General features: G+C 42.2%; 1 protein-coding gene across 1 annotated transcript in view; it reads left to right on the plus strand.

Annotated features, from left to right (window-relative positions):
• Positions 1 to 24,229, plus strand: part of LOC114246871 (protein amalgam) — a 165,325-nt gene that overhangs the window by 105,559 nt on the left and 35,537 nt on the right. Inside the window, exons 2-4 of the mRNA XM_089739023.1 lie at positions 12,858 to 12,991; positions 17,715 to 17,926; positions 18,530 to 18,743. Of these exons, the coding sequence (XP_089595149.1) occupies positions 12,910 to 12,991; positions 17,715 to 17,926; positions 18,530 to 18,743 (508 nt within the window). The 5' untranslated portion in view covers positions 12,858 to 12,909. The remainder of the gene's footprint in view (positions 1 to 12,857; positions 12,992 to 17,714; positions 17,927 to 18,529; positions 18,744 to 24,229) is intronic.

Genomic DNA, 24,229 nt, shown 5'->3' on the forward strand with positions numbered 1-24,229 from the left:
AGGGTGAAAGATAGGTCATGTAACCTTACTTCCGACTCAGAGGTATTCAGGACAGACAAATTAATTTTGTTATTTGGTTTAACACTAACTAGACATTTAGAAAAATACACACTAGGATAGTCTACATGCGTGTTTTTTAAAATTAAACCTTCCTTTAACTCCGGGTTAGTAACAGCGCATTCAATAAACATTTCGCTTCTTGGCGGAACGATATAGTAGGGTTGTGACATATGTAACTTGAAACGCTGCGTAGAGGGGCTAAGTATGCCCAGGTATTTCTCTGAATAATTAATAAATGCACTATTTTTGTCTAAAAAATCTGATCCTATAATACCATCGTAATCCAGGTTAACATCTTTAACTACGTGAAAATAAAAAGGTGATAGATTCGATTGGTTAGTTTTTATTGACAAAAGGAATTTGCCCAGTGATTCACAGTGTGAATTTACGTCATTGATGCCTTTGAATTTTATTTTGTGATTTTCAAGAACTGGTAAACAAGGAATACTGGTACTTTTTATAAGAGATATTGAACTTCCCGTATCAACTAATAACGAAATAGGATTCGTGGTATGGGATGTATGAACAAGTATGTAAGGTAACGGTGTGTTTTTATGCTGAGAAATATCGTACACTGTCGGCAAATATTCTTGAGATATCGCCGATGGCATCGTTTGAGGGGTAAGTTGACTGATTGATTTACGAGTAGTATCCGGCTTAGCGGATACCGGGGTTGACTTATCATGTGACTTTGTAAGCGATTTAGTAGAAGGCTTGGTAACCGGATTAGTAGACGAATTAGGAGACGAATTAGTAGACGAATTAGTAGACGAATTAGTAAACGAATTAGAAGACGAATTAATTGGCGAATTAGTGAACGAACTAGAAGTAGTTTTGCACGCTTGTGCATACGACCTAATAATTTCTTTGCATTGTTGCGATTTAGTAGAGTTACGTAATTTTGTGCCTGTTTGGTTTGCAGGCAATCGCCGGCACATTTGCGATACCTGACACGTTAGTTTAAATTACTGTCGGTTTTCTCGATTTCGCAACATTTAAAAGGCGAAGATTCCGAGTCAGGTGGAATATGATTAAGCGGGCGATATTTATTATACGAATTATTACGTAAGTTGTTATTGTATTCGCGTTTCTTACATTTCGCAATGTGATGACCTGGGTTTTTACAGTAACTGCAAACGATTTGGGGTGGAATTTTTTGTTTTGTGTCTATTTTTGTTGAATTAAATGAACTAGCTTGTGATGATAATTTTGGCTGTTGGTGATGAGTTGAATGAGACTTAGCAACGAAGTTCTGGATTTTTTCCTCTTCAATGGCGATATTAATTGCTTCGTTAAGATTTTTGGGGTTACGACATCGCACCATGTTACCAATACGAGGAGTCAGTCCGAACATAAAAGAGTGTATCGCCAGGTCCTCTGTCATGGCAATACGACCTGATAGGTCTTTTTTTGATGTATTAGAATTATGGATTTCGGTCTGCATCTCGGTTAGGCACGTATCGATTCGTAATGAAAATTCAGACACAGATTCGCCAGCACGTTGTTTACATGATTGCAAATCGAAAAATAGATGACTGTAGTGTTTAGTTTCTCCAAAATTTTGACGAAGAAATTCTCTCAACGATTCGAAGTTATCGAATATTTTATTTGAGCATGCTATTCTGGCTTTTCCTTCTAGCTTTGAAATTATAAATTTCAGTAATAGTCTTTTTTGACTGTCTGATGCAAGATCTAACGCATCCTGGCAGTTAGTCAAGAAGGCCGTAAGGGTCTCCCGACTTCCATTATATGGGTTGATAAAATTACATAGTACTTGAATAGGATATTGTTCGCTCAAGACTATTTCACTTTTAGTAGACATTATTACGAGTATTCGCTTTTGACAGTAACAAAACAGACACTAGCAGAAAGAAGGTCAACTAAAAAAATGTAGTAGTTATACGAGACGAATGATTCACTCACCGCAAGAATATCAGAGCTGTTAACTTCATCGGAGAACGCACGGATGATGGGATGGCAGCAAGGCGTTTGGCAGGCTTATACTGGAAGTCTTAATGTCGCAAACGGCAGGAACCGGCTTAGCAGGAACGAGTCAGCAGGAACGTTGCAAACGGCTTAGCAGGAACGAGTCAGCAGGAACGTTGCAAACGGCTTAGCAGGAACGAGTCAGCAGGAACGTTGCAAACGGCTTAGCAGGAACGAGTCAGCAGGAACTGGTGCAGTAGGGACGAATCAGCGGCTTGAATTTTCACGGGTACTGGAGCTTCGGGCGAATCTTCGGGCTTGTTTCACAGGAACCAGCAGGACGTCGATATCAGGCTTATTGGTTTTTGCGTGTTTTTGTCAGGTTGACACCAGCCGATCAATACTGACCGGCACGAGCGGGTATGATGTGGCAGATTTTTGTAAGTTTTTCTTTCTCACGATGTTGAAGATGGCGTTGAAGATATTTTGCAGGTTTTCTTCCTTTACGATATTGATGATGAGAGCAGCGGCAATGAGCGCAACGTAAAATCAAGAGCTCAAGACAATCCGGATAGCCAGTGTAACGTACTGACTATCCCACTTCTGACACCACTGTTACGGGGTGGGTCCAGGAGCTCTTTTTAAAAAAGGACACGGCGACTGGCACGGAGTTTATTTTATTAAAGAAGTAGTACAAATGATGTGTGTTTCCGCTACTCAAGCCAAATCTGTTCTACTGCGCTTTAGCAATATATCGTCTTTATATAGAGACAATGCATTCAAGAATGCCTTAGTCGGCATTATTATTTATATTACGTTATTATTGAGGGGCATATGTAACAGTACCACCGCCCTGCCTATTTCTGCCGTGAAGCAGTAATGCGTTTCGCTTTGAAGGGTGGGGCAGCCGTTGTAACTATACTGAGACCTTAGAACTTATATCTCAAGGTGGGTGGCGCGTATACGTTGTAGATGTGGGCTCCAGTAACCACTTAACACCAGGTGGGCTGTGAGCTCGTCCAGCTATCTAAGCAATAATAAAAAAACTATCATTTATATAAGAACACACACTATCGTCTATGATCCGTATATATTTATATGACTACAATCTCTTGTTGAAGCATATATGTACTCATTAACCACATTTTAATTTTGTAAACATATTATGAAAACAGTTAACGAAGTAAATGAAATAAAGTTATAGAAACGGAGATGAAATCTATTTTTTTATAAATACATACTTATTAATAAACAAGTTCATACATAATTTTTTTTTATTTTTTTTATAGCCTTTGTAGGCAGACGAGCATATGGCCTACCTGAGGGTGAGTGGTTACCGTCGCCCATGGACTTCAGCAATGCCAAGGGCAGAGCCAAGCCGCTGCCTACATATACATACATACATACATACAGTCTGATATTGTTACAATTAAAATATTTCCGTTTCTATACATACTTATAGAAGCTTGAAAGGCAAACGTAACTAAGCGACAATAACTGCTTTTTACATAAATGATAGGCAATAACCATATTCGATGCGCAAAAAAAATTTATTTCTAGGTCTATTAAAATCATTTCAATCCTACAGCTAGATTCGTTAAAATATAATTTTTTTTCAGGTATTTCAACTTTAAATTGGTCTACTGTAAAGTTCACGCATTGTCGCTTAGTCACGTTTGCCTTTCAAGCGTCGATATATTAACATGCATAGTACATTAGTGAAAAGAAATGATAAATTTTAAAAGTGAATTTTAAACCAGTTTATTACGTATTTGGAGTAAAGAAGAGCTGATAAAATCAAAGATTAACGAATATCAAACGCAAGTGACAAGTGACGTGGCATTGACGATGACAAATTGTTTTTATAATGAGCGATTAAGCTTAATAATTGACATTTAAAATTCTGATCTGTGATTTTCGATGAAAGCGCAAAAAGAGCTTTAAAGAAGACTTTTAAATTTCGTAAATGTAATACTGCAATGCTGGCACCACTGTTTGGCGTGAAAAACCGATAAAGTAACTTCAATCGGAGCTTTTTTGACAGCACTCGAGAATACTAAAGTTATTCAAGTGGAGTATGGTGAAATAAAAATGGCTTGATTTTAATTTTTTTTTGAGTAAAATTATAGCTTCTTTGCATTGTGACAGAATTGCAATTTGATGATCTCTTTTATTGCGTTAATAGGCAGACGAGCATTCGGCTACTTGATGGTGAGTGGTCACCGTTGTTCAAGGTCGTCAGTGATGTTAGAGGTGTAGCCGAGTCGCTGCCTACCTCTAAGGACGGAGAGTCCTTAGAACATCATCAAACATCGTTCGAAAAAAGACATAACCCAGCGCTCGAGAAAACCCTTGGAGGAGGTTTTATTTCAAAGCCAAATGGTATATGGTAGAGCTGTTGACAACGCCGATATCGCTATCCAATTTTTACCGCGAGGTTAGAGTGTTATAATAATGTAGTATCTTTTGACGACTACCCCATTTAACCATCTAAGCAATAACAAAAAAACCACATTAATGTTTTAGTAACTTTTTTTATTGCTTAGATGGGTGGGTGAGCCCACTTTCCACCTGGTGTTAAGTGGTTACCGGAGCCTTTAGGCGTAAATACAACCATTCAGCACGAAACATGAGTTCTAAGGTCTCAGTTTTTACAGTACAACGCCTGCCCCATCCTTCAAACCGAAAAACATTACCGCTTCAAGGAAGAAATAGGCAGGGTGGTGGAACCTACCCGCGCGGATACACAAGACCTAGGTAACCCGTAAAGTTTAATGTGTACATATTAGTAATAGGCAGGTTTATTTATCGGTGCAAGTTCACGATACGCCTTATCACTTCCAAAAACATCACATTATTACTTTCAAACCAATTTCGTCTCCAAAATCAAAGAAGAAACAAGTTTCCCGAAACGCCTTTCGTTTACGCTTTCCGATGGTTCGATCATCGTTCGAACACAATCAAACAAAGCTGAAAGCAATTACAAGTTCTACATACGAAACAAGAAGAAATACTTTGAAAAAAAAAAAAAAAACTTATTCTCCGAGAACGGACGCCGAAAAAGGTATCATCTATGTTTCGACCGTTTTTGGAACGAAGTTCCTTATGGGACGGTGCGGAGAGGTACCCTAACCGGGAAAAAACGTCCGTAACGTAAGATTTTTATTATTTATGTATAGTCTTAGCATGATGGCTATACAGTGTCTAATGTATAGTCTACGTGATGACGGTTCTTATTGTTCATATAAATAGCTGTTTCTTTGTATATTATTATTATTATATATTTTTTATAAATCATTGTGAATAAAATAAAGATGATAACTTTGTAAAGTAGTTTTTTTTATCAATAAAAAAATCATAATAAAAAATGTATACCCGAATAATTATTTTCTTTAAGCCTCGATTAGAACTTAAAATTAATATTTTTATAATAAGGAACTTCGTTCCAATCCGGTGTCCCATGACAACACACATATTTTTTCACAAGAAGACAAAACTAACAAATCCATTCTTACCGAGCTCAATATTCCGATGGTCAGCTCTATAAACGCGCGGAGGAGTTTCGAGTTATATGGGCACATTACCAGAACGAGCGGTGACAATTTAGAAAAGTTGCTGATAACAGGCAAGATCGGAAGAAGGCTCAAAGGCAGAAGCCCAATATGCTGTTTTTTTCCTGCTTCACGGCAGAAATAGGCAGGGCGGTGGTACCCAACCGCGCGGACTCACAAGAGGTCCTACCGCCAGTAATTACGCAAATTATAATTTTGCGGGTTTCATTTTTATTACACGATGTTATTCCTTCACCTTGGAAATCAATCGTGAACATTTATTGAGTACGTATTTCATTAGAAAAATTGGTACCCGCCTGAGATTCGAACACCGTTGCATCGCTCATCATGAATGCACCGGACGTCTTATCCGTTAGGCCACGACGACTTCAAAACGTTCGACGTTGGATCTGATACGCTCTTTTCACAACACTTCAATCCACGATGCCATCCGCGCAACCGAGAATAGGCAGGGCTGGCAAAGGATAATCCAGGGGAGAGTTATTTTAATAAATTATGAAATGGGTACAAATATACATCTTATACGGTATGCTGGTGGTGGCGAGTATTGTAAGCCTGCACAAGTAGGTACCATCGGGTAGTTAAGTAAGTACCTTGCCAATTTCTGTCGTGCCTCTCGGTTTGAAGCCGTTGTTGTATAAAACTGAGACTTGGAACTCATGTCCTAAGGTCGATTTGTGCCTTTCGGTTTGAAGCCGTTGTTGTATAAAACTGAGACTTGGAACTCATGTCCTAAGGTCGGTGGCGGCATTTCGTTGTTGATGTGTATGGGCTGGTAGTCAGTTAACACTAGGTCAGCCGTGAGCTCGTGCACTAATCTTATCTTATTTTATCTTATACCTTTAAACGAGCAATTCTTCTATATATATGTATATATAATCTGAATCTCGGAAACGGCTCCAATAATTTTTATAAAATTTTGTATACAGGGGATTTCGGGGGCGATAAATCGATCTAGCTACGATTTATTTTCAGAAAATGTTGTTTTAGTCGTGTTTTCAATAATCAACTTTATCGATAATCAACTTTATGACTCTTCCCGGCATCTATTGGCGAATAATAGTACTATTTTTCATAATTGAGAGCAACTAACTGCTTTAATTTATTTATTTATTAATTTATTAAGCCTTTTATTCCATGCAATTATTATTTTTTTATTTTTAATATATTTAGTTTCTATAATATATGTATGGACCCCTCTCAGGTAAAGGCCTCCTCCAAAGATTTCCACTCTGCTTTGTCTCTGGCGACATAAATCCAGTGTGGTCCAGCAACCTTTCTAATATAATCCTCCCAACGCGTGTACGGTCTGCCGACGCGCCGCTTGCCATGTGGACCGCCCCATGCAGTTACTTTCGATGTCCATCTCCCATCCCCGAGTCGTGCTACGTGGCCAGCCCACTTAAACTTCAGCCTTTGAGCATATTTGAGAGCGTCCACTGTTTTGGTTATGCTTCTTATCTTTGTATGACGCACTAACTAACTAACTGCTTTAAAGACACAATAACACTAAAGCTATTTCAGCAGATGGCGTTGTTAAGCCACCCGAAGCCACTTAAAAATGCCTAAACGATCTTGTAATATTTCATCATCGTCTAGTAACCAATAAAAAATGATAATTAGTTTAGGCGCTCGAGTAATTCTGCTCGTGATACCGATTATAAGCACGTAAATACCGCGAACACGCTATCCTGAGTAGTACCGAAGTCAAAGGGGCATGTGTGACGTCGTTCGAATGACCGAACCTCCCATTGCTCGTAAAACGGCCATTTGACCCCTTTAACCGGAGACACACTACTGTTTTTGCGGCGGAGGGACCTTGTAATTGCAACCTGAAACATTTTACCTAAATATAGTTGTTTTGCGGACCGCAGAAGTTTTAGATATGAGGCATTGTCAAGTTTTGTGGTATTGTAGTTGACGCCTGCGAATTTCACTAATAATTACGCTCGTAAATCAGTGAAAATATCGGGTGATATGTTTATAGTCCGTGTAAATGGATCCTGGATAGTCCACCGAGCGAAAACCCGTTGGTCATTGGGCCGAATGTTGGTTCGAAGTCTTATGGGTATAGACTAAGGAAATAAATGTGCTTCGCCCTAATTATCCACCTTGCCACCAGCCCGCGACGATTGGGCGTCTTATCCGAAGCTCGAACGTGGAAGAGAGAAGAAGAAGGGTCGTCATACCCCCTTTCGGGGGCACGGAGCGGGCCTCGGGGCAAACCCCACTGCCCGGGACGAAGCTCCCTGCCACATAGGGCAGGGGTGGTATGGATGCAGGACGAGACGGGTGCAGGCTGTTCGCAGCGTGTACGGCTGCATAGCATCGACAAAAGAATATATACATAAACATAATACGATGGGCTTGAATGGCTCCAGACGACCGGCAGCAAGATCCTCCGGCGTCGTGTTGTCCTCAATATTTTTTTTTTTTTTTTTTTTTTTTTTTCTTACTAACTAACTACAAACTAACTAAAACTAAACTACACTACTATTTACACGGGGACAACAGTCAGCGGATACGAGGGGCCCGCCACCGGCCCCATGCCGCGGCCCCGCCTCTACAAATCAGAGGGGGAGCCGCGGCACTAGTAAGGCGCTCACCCGCTTCGGGCTCCCCAGAAGGGGAAGTCCGTCACGGGGAGGGGCCGACTTAAAACACTCATCGACAGTGCGTTTCCAGAGGTCTTTTCTGCCACGTACCATCCGGCTATGGAATGAGCTCCCCTCCACGGTGTTTCCCGAGCGCTATGACATGTCCTTCTTGAAAAGAGGCTTGTGGAGAGTATTAAGCGATAGGCAGCGGCTTGGCTCTGCCCCTGGCATTGCTGAAGTCCATGGGCGACGGTAACCACTCACCATCAGGTGGGCCGTATGCTCGTCTGCCTACAAGGGCAATAAAAAAAAAAAAAAAACTCTCCAGACGGGGGAGTGGTCCACCCTCGGGGGTGGAAAATGGGTCCCCATAGGGGGGCACCCCAACAATGTGGGGGGAAGTGACGAGTGTGGACAGCTCAGTCCCATGGGGGCACTCATTATGAGCACTCCCATATCACTCCGGTTAAGCCGACTATCTTACCATAGCCGGGGGTTCCAGTAGCTCCCTTGGTAGCGCCCGACCATCAGGTGGTCTGGCGTGCAAGGGATCTAAATTGTGGAGATGCTCGTGGGGTCCACCGTCAGCCCGCTCGTAAAGATTACGAGCTAGCCTTCGGATGAACTCCTCGAGCGACTCCACATCTAGATCCCGGGCGATTACGTCATTTCTGACGTAACGCCCTGCTCCGACTATCGTGCGAAGAGCCAGATTTTGCTGGACCTGTAACCACGCCCGCATACCCTGCGGGATGAGGTGATACCAGGCCGCAGCTGCGTACGTGATACGGGAACGGACATACGTCTTATAAATGCCGAGCTTAGTCCTGACCGGCAACCTGGAGGCCAACACCGGCCGGAGGAGGAATCTCGCGTAGCGAGCGGCCACCAACGCCGTATTGGCGTGGGCGGTCATCCTCAAACTCCGGTCGATATTGACCCCCAAGTACCGGACGCTGGATCTAAACTCGACATTAGCGCCACGGAGACTGAGCTGTCCCGGGACGACTGTTGTGCGGACCGGACCGAAGAGCATAGCCGCAGTCTTCCCCACGTTGACCGCGACCCTCCATCGGTCCAGCCACTGGGACAGTAAGTCCAAAAGCCTCTGCATCCTCGAAATGGCCACAGAGGGGACGTTGGATGACGAGAAGTAGGCGCTGTCGTCGGCAAACAGCGCCAGCTTCACGTCTACTTCCCACGATTGAAGGTTGCCCTCGAGCGTGGGAATGTCGTTGGTGTAGAGAGCGTAGAGGTATGGTGCCAGGACGCTTCCCTGAGGAACTCCGGCCGTGACTGGGCGCACCGACGACTTGGCGCCCTCGACCGCGACAAAGAAGGATCTTCCCTCCAGGTACGACCCCAGCAGTCGCACGGAGGCGTGCTGGAGGTCCGTGTTCTGCACCAGCTTGTGGATCAGTCCCGCATGCCAGACACGGTCGAAGGCCTTCTCGATATCGAGAAAGACTGCGGCCGTGTACTGGCGCGCGTTGAACCGATCCGCCAAGTGGTGCATAACGCGGACCAATTGTAGCGTTGTCGAGTGACCGCTGCGGAACCCGAATTGCTCGGGTCTGGGGAGGATGTACGGCGACATCCTTCTCAGCAGCAGCCGCTCGAACAACTTGCCCACATGCGACAGCAAAGTGATCGGATGGTAACTGGAGGGATTTCTCCTATCCTTGCCGGGTTTGGGCAAGGCGATAACCTTGCCCAATTTCCAAATTCCCGGGAAGTGTCCTGTGGACAGAATGGAATTGAACAGCCGTGTCATGTATGACACGACCGTTTCAGGGAAGTTGAAGAATGCGAGGGAAGGAATACCGTCCTCACCCGGTGCCTTGCGCCTCTTCATCCGCTTGATGATGAGGCGCAATTCGCTGGGAGTGATGAAATCATCATCTCCCAACGGTGGCACCGGGGAGGAGAGTAGGCTTGCTACGCTCTCTTCCACCGATTGGTGGAATGCGGCCTCTGAGGGTGCAGAGTCATTAGGAGCGAACTGCCGCTCCAGCATTACGGCCAGGACATCGGCACGGGCCTGAGCCGAGGAGCATCGGTTGCCCCTCTCGTCCACAAGTGGACAAGTCGGGGCAGGCCGATTTGAGAGCTGGCGACAAAGCCGGTGGAGAGATACTGAGGAGGGATCCTCGCGGGCCTCCTCGATCCTCTCCTTCCAGGCATAGCCCCGGAAGGAGCTAATCTTTGTCGCCAGCTCCGCTTCCAGATCATTAAGCTCGCGCTTTATCCTGGGACAACGAGTTGTCGCCCAGAGCCTCCTCAGGCCCCTCTTCCGGCGAATAATCGCCTTCAGGTGGGCCGGGAGTCTACCTCTGGGCCCGCCGCTGGGCACAAGAGTCGTCGCCTGATCGATCGCTCCCCTGATGGAGTCAACGAGGCGGACTGCCGCATCGTCGACCCCATCAGGGGTGTTGGGGTCCTGAATCACGGGAAGGTCGTCTAGACGTCTCTTAAAGAGCTCCCAGTCGACCTTCGGTCGTAGGGCGAGGTCGCAACCCGGGTGAGCCCCATTCCCAGAGTGACCAGGATAGGGAGATGGGGGGTACCCAGGTCGTACAGTGCCTCGATCGTTACGGGGCACCGTAGCCCCTTGTGCACACACACATCCAGCACATCGGGCTGATAGCGCGCGGCGGTCGGAATGTGTGTGGGTTCATCGGGGCCGACCACAGAGTAGTCACCCCTATCGGCATCTTCTAACAGCCGCCTGCCCACTGCTGAGTTAAGTCGGGAGCCCCACGCGACGTGCTTCGCGTTGAGGTCCCCGACCAGCAGAGCTGGGCGGCTGTCGTGATTCGGGGCCCGTCTTATGTCCTCAGGGTGAATTTCAGGCCCCGGGGGTCTATACGCGGCATAAATCCGCATTTCCCCCCCGCGTGTACCCTCACACCGACCAATCGTGTCGATGCGAAGGACAGCAAATCCAACTAATCATGCACCACGTCCCGCCTGACGAGGGCCGCAGTGTCCCTGAACGGCCGGCCCGGCAGGGGTAAGCTCATCACGTCGGTACATGAAGTAGTTGGGAATCCTGAACGCATCCTGAGGACGTAGCTTGGTCTCGCCCAGGAGCAGAACCTCAGGGTTGTACTCCCGGGCAAGAACAAGCAGCTCGTTTTTCCGGGACTTTATCCCGTCGGGGTTCCAATAGATGATGCGAAGCTCTTGGCTAGCCATTGAGCCTCGCCATCAACTGGTAGAATCCCGACAGGATAGCCCCAAAGGGACTGGCTCCCGCGGCGATCTCACGGATTACTCCGGAGATCACCTCGGACAATTTCTCCCACAATGCGAGCAGCCAAGCAGCGAAACCGGCGGGCTGGGAGGCCCGTCGGTCGCTGCGCCGCTCGCGCTGTGGGCGGGGAGGAAGAGGAGGCTGAGATGTGCCCGCGCTGGCTGGTTGAGCCTGGGGCAAGGGGGTCGTTTCCGATTGCAAGATCGGTTGCGAAGTTGGGTCGGTTGGGGGGTTAACGTCCACCTCCATTATTGTCGAGAATGCGGGAGCCGGTGCAGCAGGAGCACTCACCACTGCATCCCGTTGAGCTCTCTTTTTTTGTTTTTTTTTAACTTTTTCAGTCGATTTTTTTTTGATTTCGGACCTGATATCGGAAGGGCTTGTGTTCCAGCACGGGCTGGGGCGCTGCTTTCGGAGTGGGGCGGTCTGATTGCAGCTCGTGAACCACGTGGGGTAGGAATAGGTATACCCCGTCGCGGAGCGCTGGCCTCTGCCATCAGCGTTGCCGCAGATGGATTGGCCTCCACTGACACGGCGGGGGGGATGGGTGAGGACAGGGGAGGGGGTTGGGGCTGGTAGGATTTCCCTTTCCCTTTCCCCTCGAACGTGGGTTGTTGAATAACAGACAGCTTTAGCCGGTTTGACTGGAACATAACTTGCCTAAAGTTGTCAACGCGTCGCCAAAAGTTGGAGATTATCTGTTGATCCAAAAAAAAAAGAGGTTTAAGTGTTACAAACAACGTAAACCGATGGTATATATGATGGAATTTCATTAAAAATTCTGGCAATGTTTAAGGCGGAATGAAATGCAACGCAAGGCGATACTATTTACGGATTTCAATACACTTGTGTTCGTTTATTAGCGCGTGCTATGGTGGCTATTTCCTAAGAAATTGGTATTCGATCGTGGGCCAATTCATTGGCTGGTTTTAGTAGTGATAGTGTGTGTTTAAGTCTTACGAGCAAAGATACCACTATCATGTCTGTTTCGGCCGCGAAACATGGGTTCAGGTTTGAAATGTGTCACAGGCGTTGTAGTATAAATTGACTTAGACTTCATTTCTTAAGGTGACTGCCTGCATTCATGACCTTGTTTCTTACTGGTGGTTGAACCTCTTAGGAGTCTGTACGGGTAGGTACGACCACCCTACCTATCTCTGCGTGACGCAGTAATGCGTTTCGGTTTGAAGGGTGGGACAGTCGTTGTAACTATACTGAGACCTTAGAGTATATCTCAAGATGGATGGATCATTAACGTTGTAGATGTCTATGGGCTCCAGTAACTACTTTATACCAGGTGAGCTGTGAGCTCGTCCAGCGATCTAAGCAATAAAAAAAAAATTGTTTAACCATTGGACACCAGATTGACCTTGAGCAGTACTGTCTGTATGAAGAAAATCAGGAGGCTTTAAGTCAAGGTCGCTTCAAGTTATGTTGTTGTTCTAGGTACGACAGGGGTGGGCCAGATGAAATCTACGGATCCTGGAGACCGGGGCTGATGAAGATGACTCCGGCCGGTCTTTTGGTCTTTTCCTCGCTGCTGACCAGGACGCTATGTGTCATAGCTCCTCAGATACCAGGTAATTTATTGATGCTCTGTTTACATTCTAATTTTTTTATTTATTGATTAGATGCGTGGACTAGCTCACAGCCCACCTAATGTTAAGTGGTTACTGGAGCCCATAGACATCTACAACGTAAATGCCGCCACCCACCTTGAGATATAAGTTTTAAGGTCTCTAGTATAGTTACAACGGCTGCCCCACCCTTCAAACCGAAACGCATTACTGCTTCACGGCAAAAATAGGCAGGGTGGTGGTACTTACCCGCGCGGACTCTCAAGAGGTCCTACCACCAGTAAAATTTCGATACTTCTATTATTTTAGGCTGATAAACTATTATGGGGTGTTTATTTGAGGATGTTAATAATGTTAATGTTTTGCCAGTTGCTATTTCTGAGCACCCATCACAACATAATTGTTCGACATAGACATTAAAACCTCAATTCCATCAGTACAGCAACTCCTATTCTTACTCTTTTAACTACTATTCATAACAGAAGGCACGGTTGCTTCGTATCGGATATAGGCAGGATGGTGGATATTCATTTCAGGTTTACTTTTATTACCGATGCGTTTGAATGCGGTCACAACTCTTGCCAATAGACCAATATCTATACTAATATTATAAAGTTGAAGAGTTTGTTTGTTTGTTTGTTTGAACTTGCTAATCTCAGGAACTACTGGCCCGATTATTTCAGTGTTAGATAGCCCATTTATTGAGAAAGGCTATATATAGGCTATATAACATGACGGTAAGACCAATACAAACGGAGCACCAATAAAGGATGTTTCAAAATCGGTGCTTTTTTTCCTTTTGAGAGCTACCGCTGTGTGGACTGCGGAAACGGTTAAAGTTTCGCTAAAATAAATGTATGAATTATCAGAATCGATTCAAGCATTCTCGAGAAATCAGTAAACATGCATAGATAAATATGGTGGTCGAAATTATAGCCTCCTCTTTTGAAGTCGGTTAAAAAGTGTGATTTTGGTACCTTAAATAGCTCCTTAGCATTCTATTATACAAAAAATATTTTCACTTTCTACGTAAATAAAGTCGCGGGTAAAATTAAGCGTTATGCCAAAGTAACTATTCCACGCGGACGAAATCGTGGACAAAAGCTAGTACTATATATGACGTAAAGCCGAAGTCTTATTTGTTCGACGTCGCCTAAAACACGTCATTACGGATCCTCCCGATCCATTATCGGTGCTTTTAGGTACCACAAGCGCCGGTCACCGTCCTCGTTGAACCCGTCGCTTGCGACGAAAGGCTCGACGAGTAAATTAACCCTCAGACACAGCCCACTGAGTTTCTCGCCGGATATTCTCAGTGGGTCGCGTTTCCGATCCGGTGGTAGATTCTGCGAAGCACTGCTCTTGCTAGGGTCAGTGTTAGCATCACTCCGGTTTGAGCCCCGTAAGCTTACCTACTAGTTAAGGTTACGCTGAAATAGCCTCTCAAAGCTATCCGCTTAGGAAGGAAAAAAAAATCTTATTTTTATGTCGGCTGTCTCACCCTTCAAACTATAAAGAACGACTTATTCGTGCCAGAATTAGGCAGGGTGGTAATAGCACGCCCTTATCACCGGAAAATGTGGATATTGGATTCGTTAACGTAAGTGAGGAAACCAAGGAATTGATAGCAATATATTTAGGTTTGGTGTCTTCTAATTGTTTATTGATTTATGAATGAAAACCAAAAACAGAGCAGAAAACACGGAAGCGTTTTTTGGCGAAATCTAATCTCTATTCTATATCCAAAGCTACATATTTCAAATGATTTAATTTGATTAGTGGAAATTCGACCATAATCACTGATAGCTCTTATAGAATTTTACTAGCGGTAGGATCTCTTGTGAGTCCGCACGGGTAGGTACCACCACCTCGCCTATTTCTGCCGTGAGACAGTAATGCGTTTCGGCTTGAAGGGTGCGACAGTCGTTGTAACTATACTGAGATCTTAGAACTTGGGTGGCGCATTTACGTTGTAATTATCTATGGGCTCCAGTAACCACTTAACACTAGGTGGGCTGTGAGCTCGTCCACACATCTAAGTAATAAAAAAAAGTTCATGATTTAGATTTCCTTTATATCTTATATTTGTTCTTTTGTTTTTTATTGGAAAAAAAAAACACTCACTCTTGATAATTAAATACTAGACATCTACAACGTAAATGCGCCATCCACCTTGAGATATAAGTTCTAAAGTCTCAGTATAGGTACAACGGCTGCTCCAAACTTCAAACCGAAACGCATTACTGCTTCACGGCAGAAATAGGCAGGGCGGTGGTACCTACCCGCGCGGACTCACAAGAGGTCGTACCACCAGTAATTACGCAAATTATAATTTTGCGGGTTTCATTTTTATTACACGATGTTATTCCTTCACCGTGGAAGTCAATCGTGAACATTTTGTTGAGTACGTATTTCATTAGAAAAATTGGTACCCGCCTGAGATTCGAACATCGGTGCATCGCTTGATACGAATGCACCGGACGTCTTATCCGTTAGGCCACGACGACTTCAAACAATTCTTCAAACAGTTACAATATTAATCTATATATTAAGACGTGAAGCAAAAACTTTGTATCCCTTTTTACGAAAATTGCGCGGACGGAGGAGTATGAAATTTTCCACACTTATGGAGAATATAGAGAAATATTGCAGAACGTTAATACTTTTTTTAAATTATGCATAAAAATACATTAAATCAATAAAAAAAAACACTACACACACTACCATGTATTTGACACACACACGCATGCATAATAAATGTTTGTTGTCAAACTTTTCTTATTGCTTATAGTCTGTGGTCAAATTGAGAATAGATTAAAATTAAAAATTGTTCGTTTTTATTAACATTTGTCTAAAGTGTAATCTTGGTGAAATCTGTGATTATAGTAAAGGCTTTGACAATAGAATCATTATAGTGTACAAACTTATAATTTCAATTAATTATAGTCGAATTTTGATTATCGGGGACGGGGAATGAATATGTTAGAGGAAGCCTGAAAGTGGGACCTGTAACAGAGATGCTGAGAAGTGCGCGTTTGGGATGGTATGGACATGTGATGAGACGAAATGAAAATGAGGTTGGTAAGAAAATGTTAACTATGAATGTGGAAGGATATAGAGGAAGAGGTAGACCTAAGAAGAAATGGATGGATTGCGTGAAAGACGATATGGGTAAGAGGGGAGTGAGCGAAGAAATGGTATATGATAGAAGAGTATCGAAGGAGAAAACATATTGCGCCGACCCCAGGTAACTTGGAGAAGGGCAGGATAATGAATGATGATGATTTAATTATCGGGACCACTAGTTATATCTTATTCGTCCATTAAGAACCTCTGTCGTCACGCTACTTACGAGATTTAGTAGAACTGATTATCAAACAAACAAAAAAGTTAATAAGATTTTATGACGTTAATTTCTACATTTTTATATTTCGAAATAGTTCATAAGGTTTATTTAGATGCATGGTTCGTCTGACTTTCATTATTTCTTTTAAACTTTGCTTCGTAATAGCGTTTAGTTCAAATAGAAACAGTTTATTTCGTCTGCATGTAAACTCTTGCATTTGAACGCGAGGTAAATTATTTATTCTAATTTCAAACAAAGGCACGTAATGTTGGATGAAAGCTCAAAATCTTATTAAAATGCAGTCTGAAATTCATGTAAAATCTTCAAGAACTAACGGCCGCTGTTGTTAAAAGCTTTTAGACATCACAATATTTATGTCACCACCCTTCAAACAGGAATGTATGACTGCTTCGTGGCAGAAACAGCTAGCATTGTGGTATTTACCCATGCAGGCTTACAATACGTCTTACCAGTAATGTTTATTTTATAAATACCAATTGTCTCGAAAGGAATTTATTTTTTTATTGCTTACATGGGTGGACGAGCTCACAACCCACCTGGTGTTAAGTGGTTACTGGAGCCCATAGATATCTACGACGCGCGCTACTAAATGCATCACCTACCTTGAGATATAAGTTCTAAAGTCTCAGTATAGTTACAACGGCTGCTCCAAACTTCAAACCGAAACGCATTACTGCTTCACAGTAGAAATAGGCAGGGTAGTGGTACCTATCCGTGCTGACTCACAAGAGGTCCTACCACCAGTAAAAGTTTTAAATTAAGTATCCAATCTTTAATAAGTAGATTTCTTTACACTTTAAAGTACTACCTTTTACAGTCAGCAGCAACCTATTCCCACATAAATATACCAAAAAAGTTATAAGATAAGTCAAACACTACATAAAACTATATTTAGATAATTTGATATAGTAGATTTTAAGAAACTTGATATGATTTTCGTATTTATATTGTTAGGCGCTGGGGTTCGGGATAAATAAAATTCCACCAGAGTACAACTAAAAACTGTATTCAACACTTAGAACACTTAAATCACTCAACAAACATTTTAAAATTCTCAATTCAGTTCTTCCGCTTCGCTTCAGGTGATCTGTTCGTTGTTTCGCTTCGAGTAGTTCCGATTACTATCTGACTGCGTGCCATCTCTGTAACGCTTTTATAGCCGATACCACATCCCTAGAATTATCGAGAATTTTCCACACATCTCTAGTGTTTCCGCTATCTGAAAATGGCGTTGTACTTCTCGAACGTTCTAGGTGCTACTAGATCCTTCGATATTCGTTCGACTATTCGGCGATAGACGGCGTTACTCTTACCGGCGTAACAATATGTTCCATATAAATTTAGTGGGTTTTTCCACAGATTTCAAGATCGGTGACAAAAAAGTCATCAACGGTCCATTCTGGCATGAAGTCTTCACGGAAACTTACGAAGAGCACGAGGAAGACCTTTCGACTACCACTTCGGAGCCTTTGCCTTTTTTTGAAGACGATACTTCGACTAGTAACCTGACAGCGCAGCTCGGCAGTAGAGTTCACCTACATTGCAGGGTACATGATTTGGGAGAGAAAACGGTGAGTAGCTTCAATTTTTCTCTTTCCTTTCCTCAGAAAATCCACAGCCTTGTAGTGAAACTTCTTAAATCGCATCATAAGCAAACAAAACTTTTTTTTTATTGCTTAGTTAGATGGATGGACGAGCTCACAGCCCACCTGGTGTTAAGTGGTTACTGGAGACCATATATATCTACAACGTAAATGCACCACCCACCTTGAGATATAAGTTCTAAAGTCTCAGTTTAGTTACAACGGCTACCCCACTCTTCAAACCGAAACGCATTAGTGCTTCACGGCAGAAATAGGCGGGGTAGTGGTACCTACCCGTGCGGACTCACAAGAGGTCCTACCACCAGTAATTACGCAAATTATAATTTTGCGGGTTTGATTTTTACTACACGATGTTATTCCTTCACCGTGAAAGTCAATCGTTAACATTTGTTAAGTACGTGTTCCATTAGAAAAATTGGTTGGATTCGAACACGGGTGCATCGCTAGATACGAATGCACCGGACGTCTTATCCTTTAGGCCACGACGACAACAAAATCCGGATAGGCCACTTCTTCCTCACTAAGCCCATCAATCAACTGTGCCATTCATAGATCTTCTCTTTCTTACAGATATCCTGGGTCCGTCGTCGTGGCGACGAGCTTCACCTCCTATCTTTCGGACGCCATACATATTCAGCTGACTCCAGATACTCTTTAGCCTTCGAGCACCCTAACGATTGGCGTTTACTGATACAGTACGTGAGCGATAGAGATGAAGGCTACTACGAATGTCAAATTTCGACGCATCCGCCGCTTGTGAGGAGAGTTCATTTGGGTGTTGTGGGTAAGTTAAAGATGCAAGAGTCTTTCATAAACAAACCAATCACAAAATTTCGCAATGAAATCCTTAGGTCACTAAAGGAGAAAGCCCATTTTGGGCCTAAGCGTTACACGAATGGGATATGTACCAAAAAATTCGTCTATTTTGCTTGATTAACCTATTGAAATCTTAGCTTCATTGACAATGGCCAAGTGTAGAAAATAAGTTGAATTAAATTTTTTGTTTTAAACAATCTTTGTAAACATCTGCAACATTTATACGTAACTAGCTCCACAAACGTGCGGATTAGAATTAGAGCATCCATAAAATAGGATCGATTTAGTGGAAATCGAGTGTAAAAAATAATTAATAATACTCTTTTGCTTTAGGATAAATGACTGTTTTTATAGGTATTTTAATCAATGTAAATAGAGTATGGCCATCGAATCGTGACACAACTACTTACAATGGCGGCAATTCAAAATATCTACAACTGACAACATTAAATATAGCATAAAAGGGTAGTTTTGCATTTTTAATATTAATGTGACTACGCCATAGAAAAACACAAATGTATCAAATCGTGTTATGTTATCTTTAATGTTGCCAACTGAAGATATTTTGGATTGCCGCTATTTAGTTGTGCCATGATTCGCTGGCCAGACTATAAACTTAATCTCATTGAATAACGTAACGTAAAGCACCAAAATCTACTAACAAAAATCATTAAAAGAAAAAAATAACTGTGCCATTTAGTTATGACACGAAATCATGTCGGCAACTGCGGCAATTCAAAATATTTTCAACTGGCAATCTTAAATATAACATGAAAAAGTCGATTTGGTACTTTGAGTTTTTCTATGGTGTAGTTACATTAATAATTTTACTGGTGGTAGGATCTCTTGTGAGTCCGCCCCTCCCGCCCGCCTATTTTTGCCGTAAAGCAGTAACGCGTTTCGGTTTGAAGGGCGGGGCAGCCGTTGTAACTATACTGAGACCTTAGAACTTATATCTCAAGGTGGGTGGCGCATTTACGTCGTAGATGTCTATGAGCTCCAGTAACCACTTAACATCAGGTGGGCTGTGAGCTCGTGGATAGGTATCTAAGCAATAAAAAATAAAAATAAAAGAGGCATGAAATAAAATGAAATGAAATGTGATGAGATAATATGGGAGCACGTAATGATTTATATTTTATATAAAAAAGTTATCATATAAATATAGTTTTTCATATAAAAAAGTTTTCATTAAAATTAAAATAAGACTGACCTAAAGGTCTTAGTTACCAGGTCATAAAATCCCTTAAAAAATCATTTCGTGCGCAGTGCGTTTCGCATTACGTTGTTTTTAATTTTTGGCTTTCGTTCATTTTCGTAAACAACGCGATTTCTCGTAACAGGTTCCATTTTTATTTTAAAGCAACCTGCTGCTGCAACAGGTTTCGTAAAAAATTACTCATCTTTAGTAGGAAACTGCCTCAAAAATATCGTTTTTATTAAAATATCTCGAACAATAAACATAACCTAAAATGTAAACATTGTCTGATTTTACCAATTTGGCCATTGCTGGGAGACCTGAAAATTGGGCTCATGAAACCTTCTTAGGTATTGTAACTTATGCCCAAATTCTAGCACTGTAACGCCAGGCCCAAGTTTGTATGGATTTCGGGTTTGTCCTTTTTTCGACTTTAAGGCTTTCAACAAGAGCTTGTAGGGAGATATACTGTAAAGGGAAGATCTTCCACCGAGCGGGTGATATTGCTCGGTAAACCAACGGTCCGAATGTAGTTGTTCAGAACTTGTACGTATTGCAAGTTTATCTTGAAAATGTCGTAAGCGAGATTTAGGCATTTGTCAAATATCTTGTGTTGTATAATGGCTACCGCCACAAGCTCTTTGAGGTATGAATTTGTTAAGAAACTGATGCGTGCTCATTTATTACACTAAAGGTATTTAGAAAGGACTATCTTCACAGAAACACTAAAGATTATACAAGTAACAAATAAGAAAGATTTTGTTTCCTAACTGTGTTTGTTCGTGAATAAGGATCTTCTCGCGCAAGGATCATGACACAATCGCACGAGTCTAAGTACACTGGTGTGTTAGACCATTCTGGTAGTCTCTGACGTGATCTCCTGGTCTCTGTACCCAACTATCCGAAGACTGGCCCAAACTTATCTGTAGGACCGCTTTCTCTACTTATATTTCGGTGGAATATTTAATTTTCTGGGATAACAACCTCTTCAGACTATCAGATTTCGGGTAATATGGTTGCATTTCTTTAGATTCATTCCAAAGTCTCTTTATTAATATATAAATACCTTTGGTCCTTAAGAATAGAGGCGTTTGTCCCTTGAATCATCAGAATAGATCGTAAAACGTACTTTTATTATTCTTATCCCTACTCTCGTATATTTTGTAAAGATGGAAGCTTTTACGTAATTAGAGAACAGAAAGCAGACGTAATAAATCATTAGTGTTAAATTTGGTGCGGTAATATGGATACCCTTTTATTTTAGCAAGCGCTTATGAAAATTATGGGTAATATAAAAAATAGAGATAGGTTGTTTATTGTAGATAGATATAGACTGACTCGGTGGTATAGTAGTTAGACCTTGACTGTTGTGCCGAGAGTCGTGGGTTCGATTCCCACATCGGGCAACATTGTGTGACGAACAGACTTGTTTGCTGTTTGTCTGGGTGTGTACTATCTATATATGTATATATTTAAATGTATATAAGTATGTATGTCAGTCACTGGTGCCCATAATACAGGGAATCCTAATTTGGGGCTGGATGACCGTGCGTGATTTGTTCCCACTAAGTTATTAGTAAGTCGTCGTGGCCTAACGGATAAGACGTCCGGTGCATTCGTGTTGAAGCGATGCACCGGTGTTCGAATCCCGCAGGCGGGTACCAATTTTTCTAATGAAATACGTACTCAACAAATGTTCACGATTGACTTCCACGGTGAAGGAATAACATCGTGTAATAAAAATGAAACCCGCAAAATTATAATTTGCGTAATTACTGGTGATAGGACCTCTTGTGAGTCCGCGCGGGTGGGTACCACCACCCTGCCTGTTTCTGCCGTGAAGTAGTAATGCGTTTCGGTTTGAAGGGTGGGGCAGCCATTGTAACTATACTTGAGACCTTAGAACTTATAGTGGTTATATCTCAAGGTGGGTGGCGCATTTACGTTGTGGATGTCTATGGGCTTCAGTAACCACTTAACACAAGGTGGACTGTGAGCTCATCCACCCATCTAAGCAATAAAAAAAATATATAGCTGAAATACTAGCTAGACCAGCTATTTGGAAGTCTAGCCACCCAAAGTATTTCTCGTACTTCTTGTGGAATTCTCCATCTATAGGTATACTCCGATTCTTATTCAAATCATGTACTTCACAATATTTTCCAAATAATAGGTCCTGAACCAAAAAACTATTAATTTGTAAGCAATATCGAGATAATTTCGATATAGACATTTCGCTGTCGGACTTCCTTACTAGTCGCGTCGGCGAACGTGAGTACCCGTGGCCTGCAAACGGTGCTGCGCGAATGGTCGCCTCGTCCACCGCTTCGCTGTTCGCACCGCCGATCTCCGTGGCCAGGCCGTTAGACTCTTAAAAATGAGACCTAGAACTTATGTCTCGAGGTAGGTGATGGCATTTACGTCGTAGGTGTCTATGGGCTCCGGTATTCACATAGCACCATGTGGGCCGAGAGCTCGCCCACCCACTTAAGCAATAAATAAATAAAAACATAAAATGAACTAATTTAAAGTCGTGCAGATGATTGATATTAAGATGACATTAAATAAAAAATTTGTGGTGTCGTGGGACACCGGATAGGAACGAAGTTTCTTATTATAAAAATATTAATTTTAAGTTCTATTCGAGGTATAAAGGAAATAAAACTGGAGGTTTCGCAACAACCCACGGTCATTCGGTAACGTGCGAACTTATTGTGGTACACTTCATTCACGGTTGTTTGCATAAGAGTCAGTGTATTGCGCAAACGAACGCTCTGAGATCGTGGTCAATGAATTATAAAAAAAAAACGTTATTTTTTGCGCGTTATTACAAAATTAATTCGTACACTGTGTGCATTACTAATAAAAATCTTACGTTACGGACGTTTTTTCCCGGTCAGGGTACCCCTCCGCATCGTCCCATAAGGAACTTTGTTCCAATAAAAACCGTGTAATAAATAAATTAATAATAAACAATTATAGTTGTCATGGTTTTTTCGGTTCATCCATTCGTTTCTTTTTCGCATGTTAGCCCTTTAGAGGACATCGGGCGTTGGAAAAACCACTCCTCGCTGTCTTGGCTCGGTCCCAAATCGCGGTGTAGCCAAACCTCAGAATTCCATCTCGGGCGTTTTCCCTTTAATCTGATTCAAATTTATCCTGTTCAGGACGACCCGAAGATTTTCGGTAGGCTTGCTTTTAGACTCTTTGTTCACTATCGCGTTAATGATTATTTTTGGGCTTCGTTTGATTTTAACTGATGACAAATAAATTATACATCTTACATTTATCATATGCTTTACTGGTGGTAGGACCTCTTGTGAGTCCGCGCGGGTAGGTACCACCGCCCTGCCTATTTCTGCCGTGAAGCAGTAACGCGTTTTGGTTTGAAGGGTGGGGCAGCCGTTGTAACTATACTGAGACCTTAGAACTTGTATCTCAAGGTGGGTGGCGCATTTACGTTGTAGATGTCTATGGGCTCCAGTAACCACTTAACAACAGGTGAGTTGTGGGCTCGTCTACCCATCGAAGCAATAAAAAAAATACGTATTTAATTGCATTGAATCAGTAATGCGATGCGATTTGAAAAGTGTCGGAACCATTGAAAATTTCTTATAAATGTAAAAGCTGAGATCTTAAAACTCAAGTTTCAAGGTGGGTGATGGCATTTACGTTGCTAATGCCTATGGGCTCCGGTAACCACTTAACAACAGGTGGACCGTGAGCTCGTCAATCCATGTAAGCAAAAAAAAAAAACGTATTCAATTATGATGATTTATTATGAGTAAGTAACATTTTAAATATTTTTTAATAAGGTATGCTCCATCCAAAATATAGTTGCTTCTTATTTTCTTGAGGGAGGGAAAGAATTACAAAAAACTTTTTTTTTTCTAACCCCCCTTCTTTTAAGGACGAATGTTGAGTAATCGGTGCAAGCAGCAGCTCGCATAATAAGCATCATCTGATTAACAGTCCAATAATTATTGTCACTAGTGGCCCCGCAGTAGTCGAAATTCGACTATAATTAATTGAAATTATAATTTTAAACATTAATTTAATATCGTTCTACAGCCAAACACTATTATAATTCGATAATATAATCACAGTATTCGCCAAAACTGCACTATAGATCAATAATATTAGAGACAAACAATATTAATCTATTTTCAATTCGACCAAAGACTTTAAACAATAACAAAAGTTTCCCAATTGACAGTAAACAAAGAGTATATTTTCATGTATGTTTGTGTCAAATA

This window comes from Bombyx mandarina, chromosome 28 (genome assembly GCF_030267445.1).
Source record: "Bombyx mandarina strain Sakado chromosome 28, ASM3026744v2".
NCBI lineage: Eukaryota > Metazoa > Arthropoda > Insecta > Lepidoptera > Bombycidae > Bombyx > Bombyx mandarina.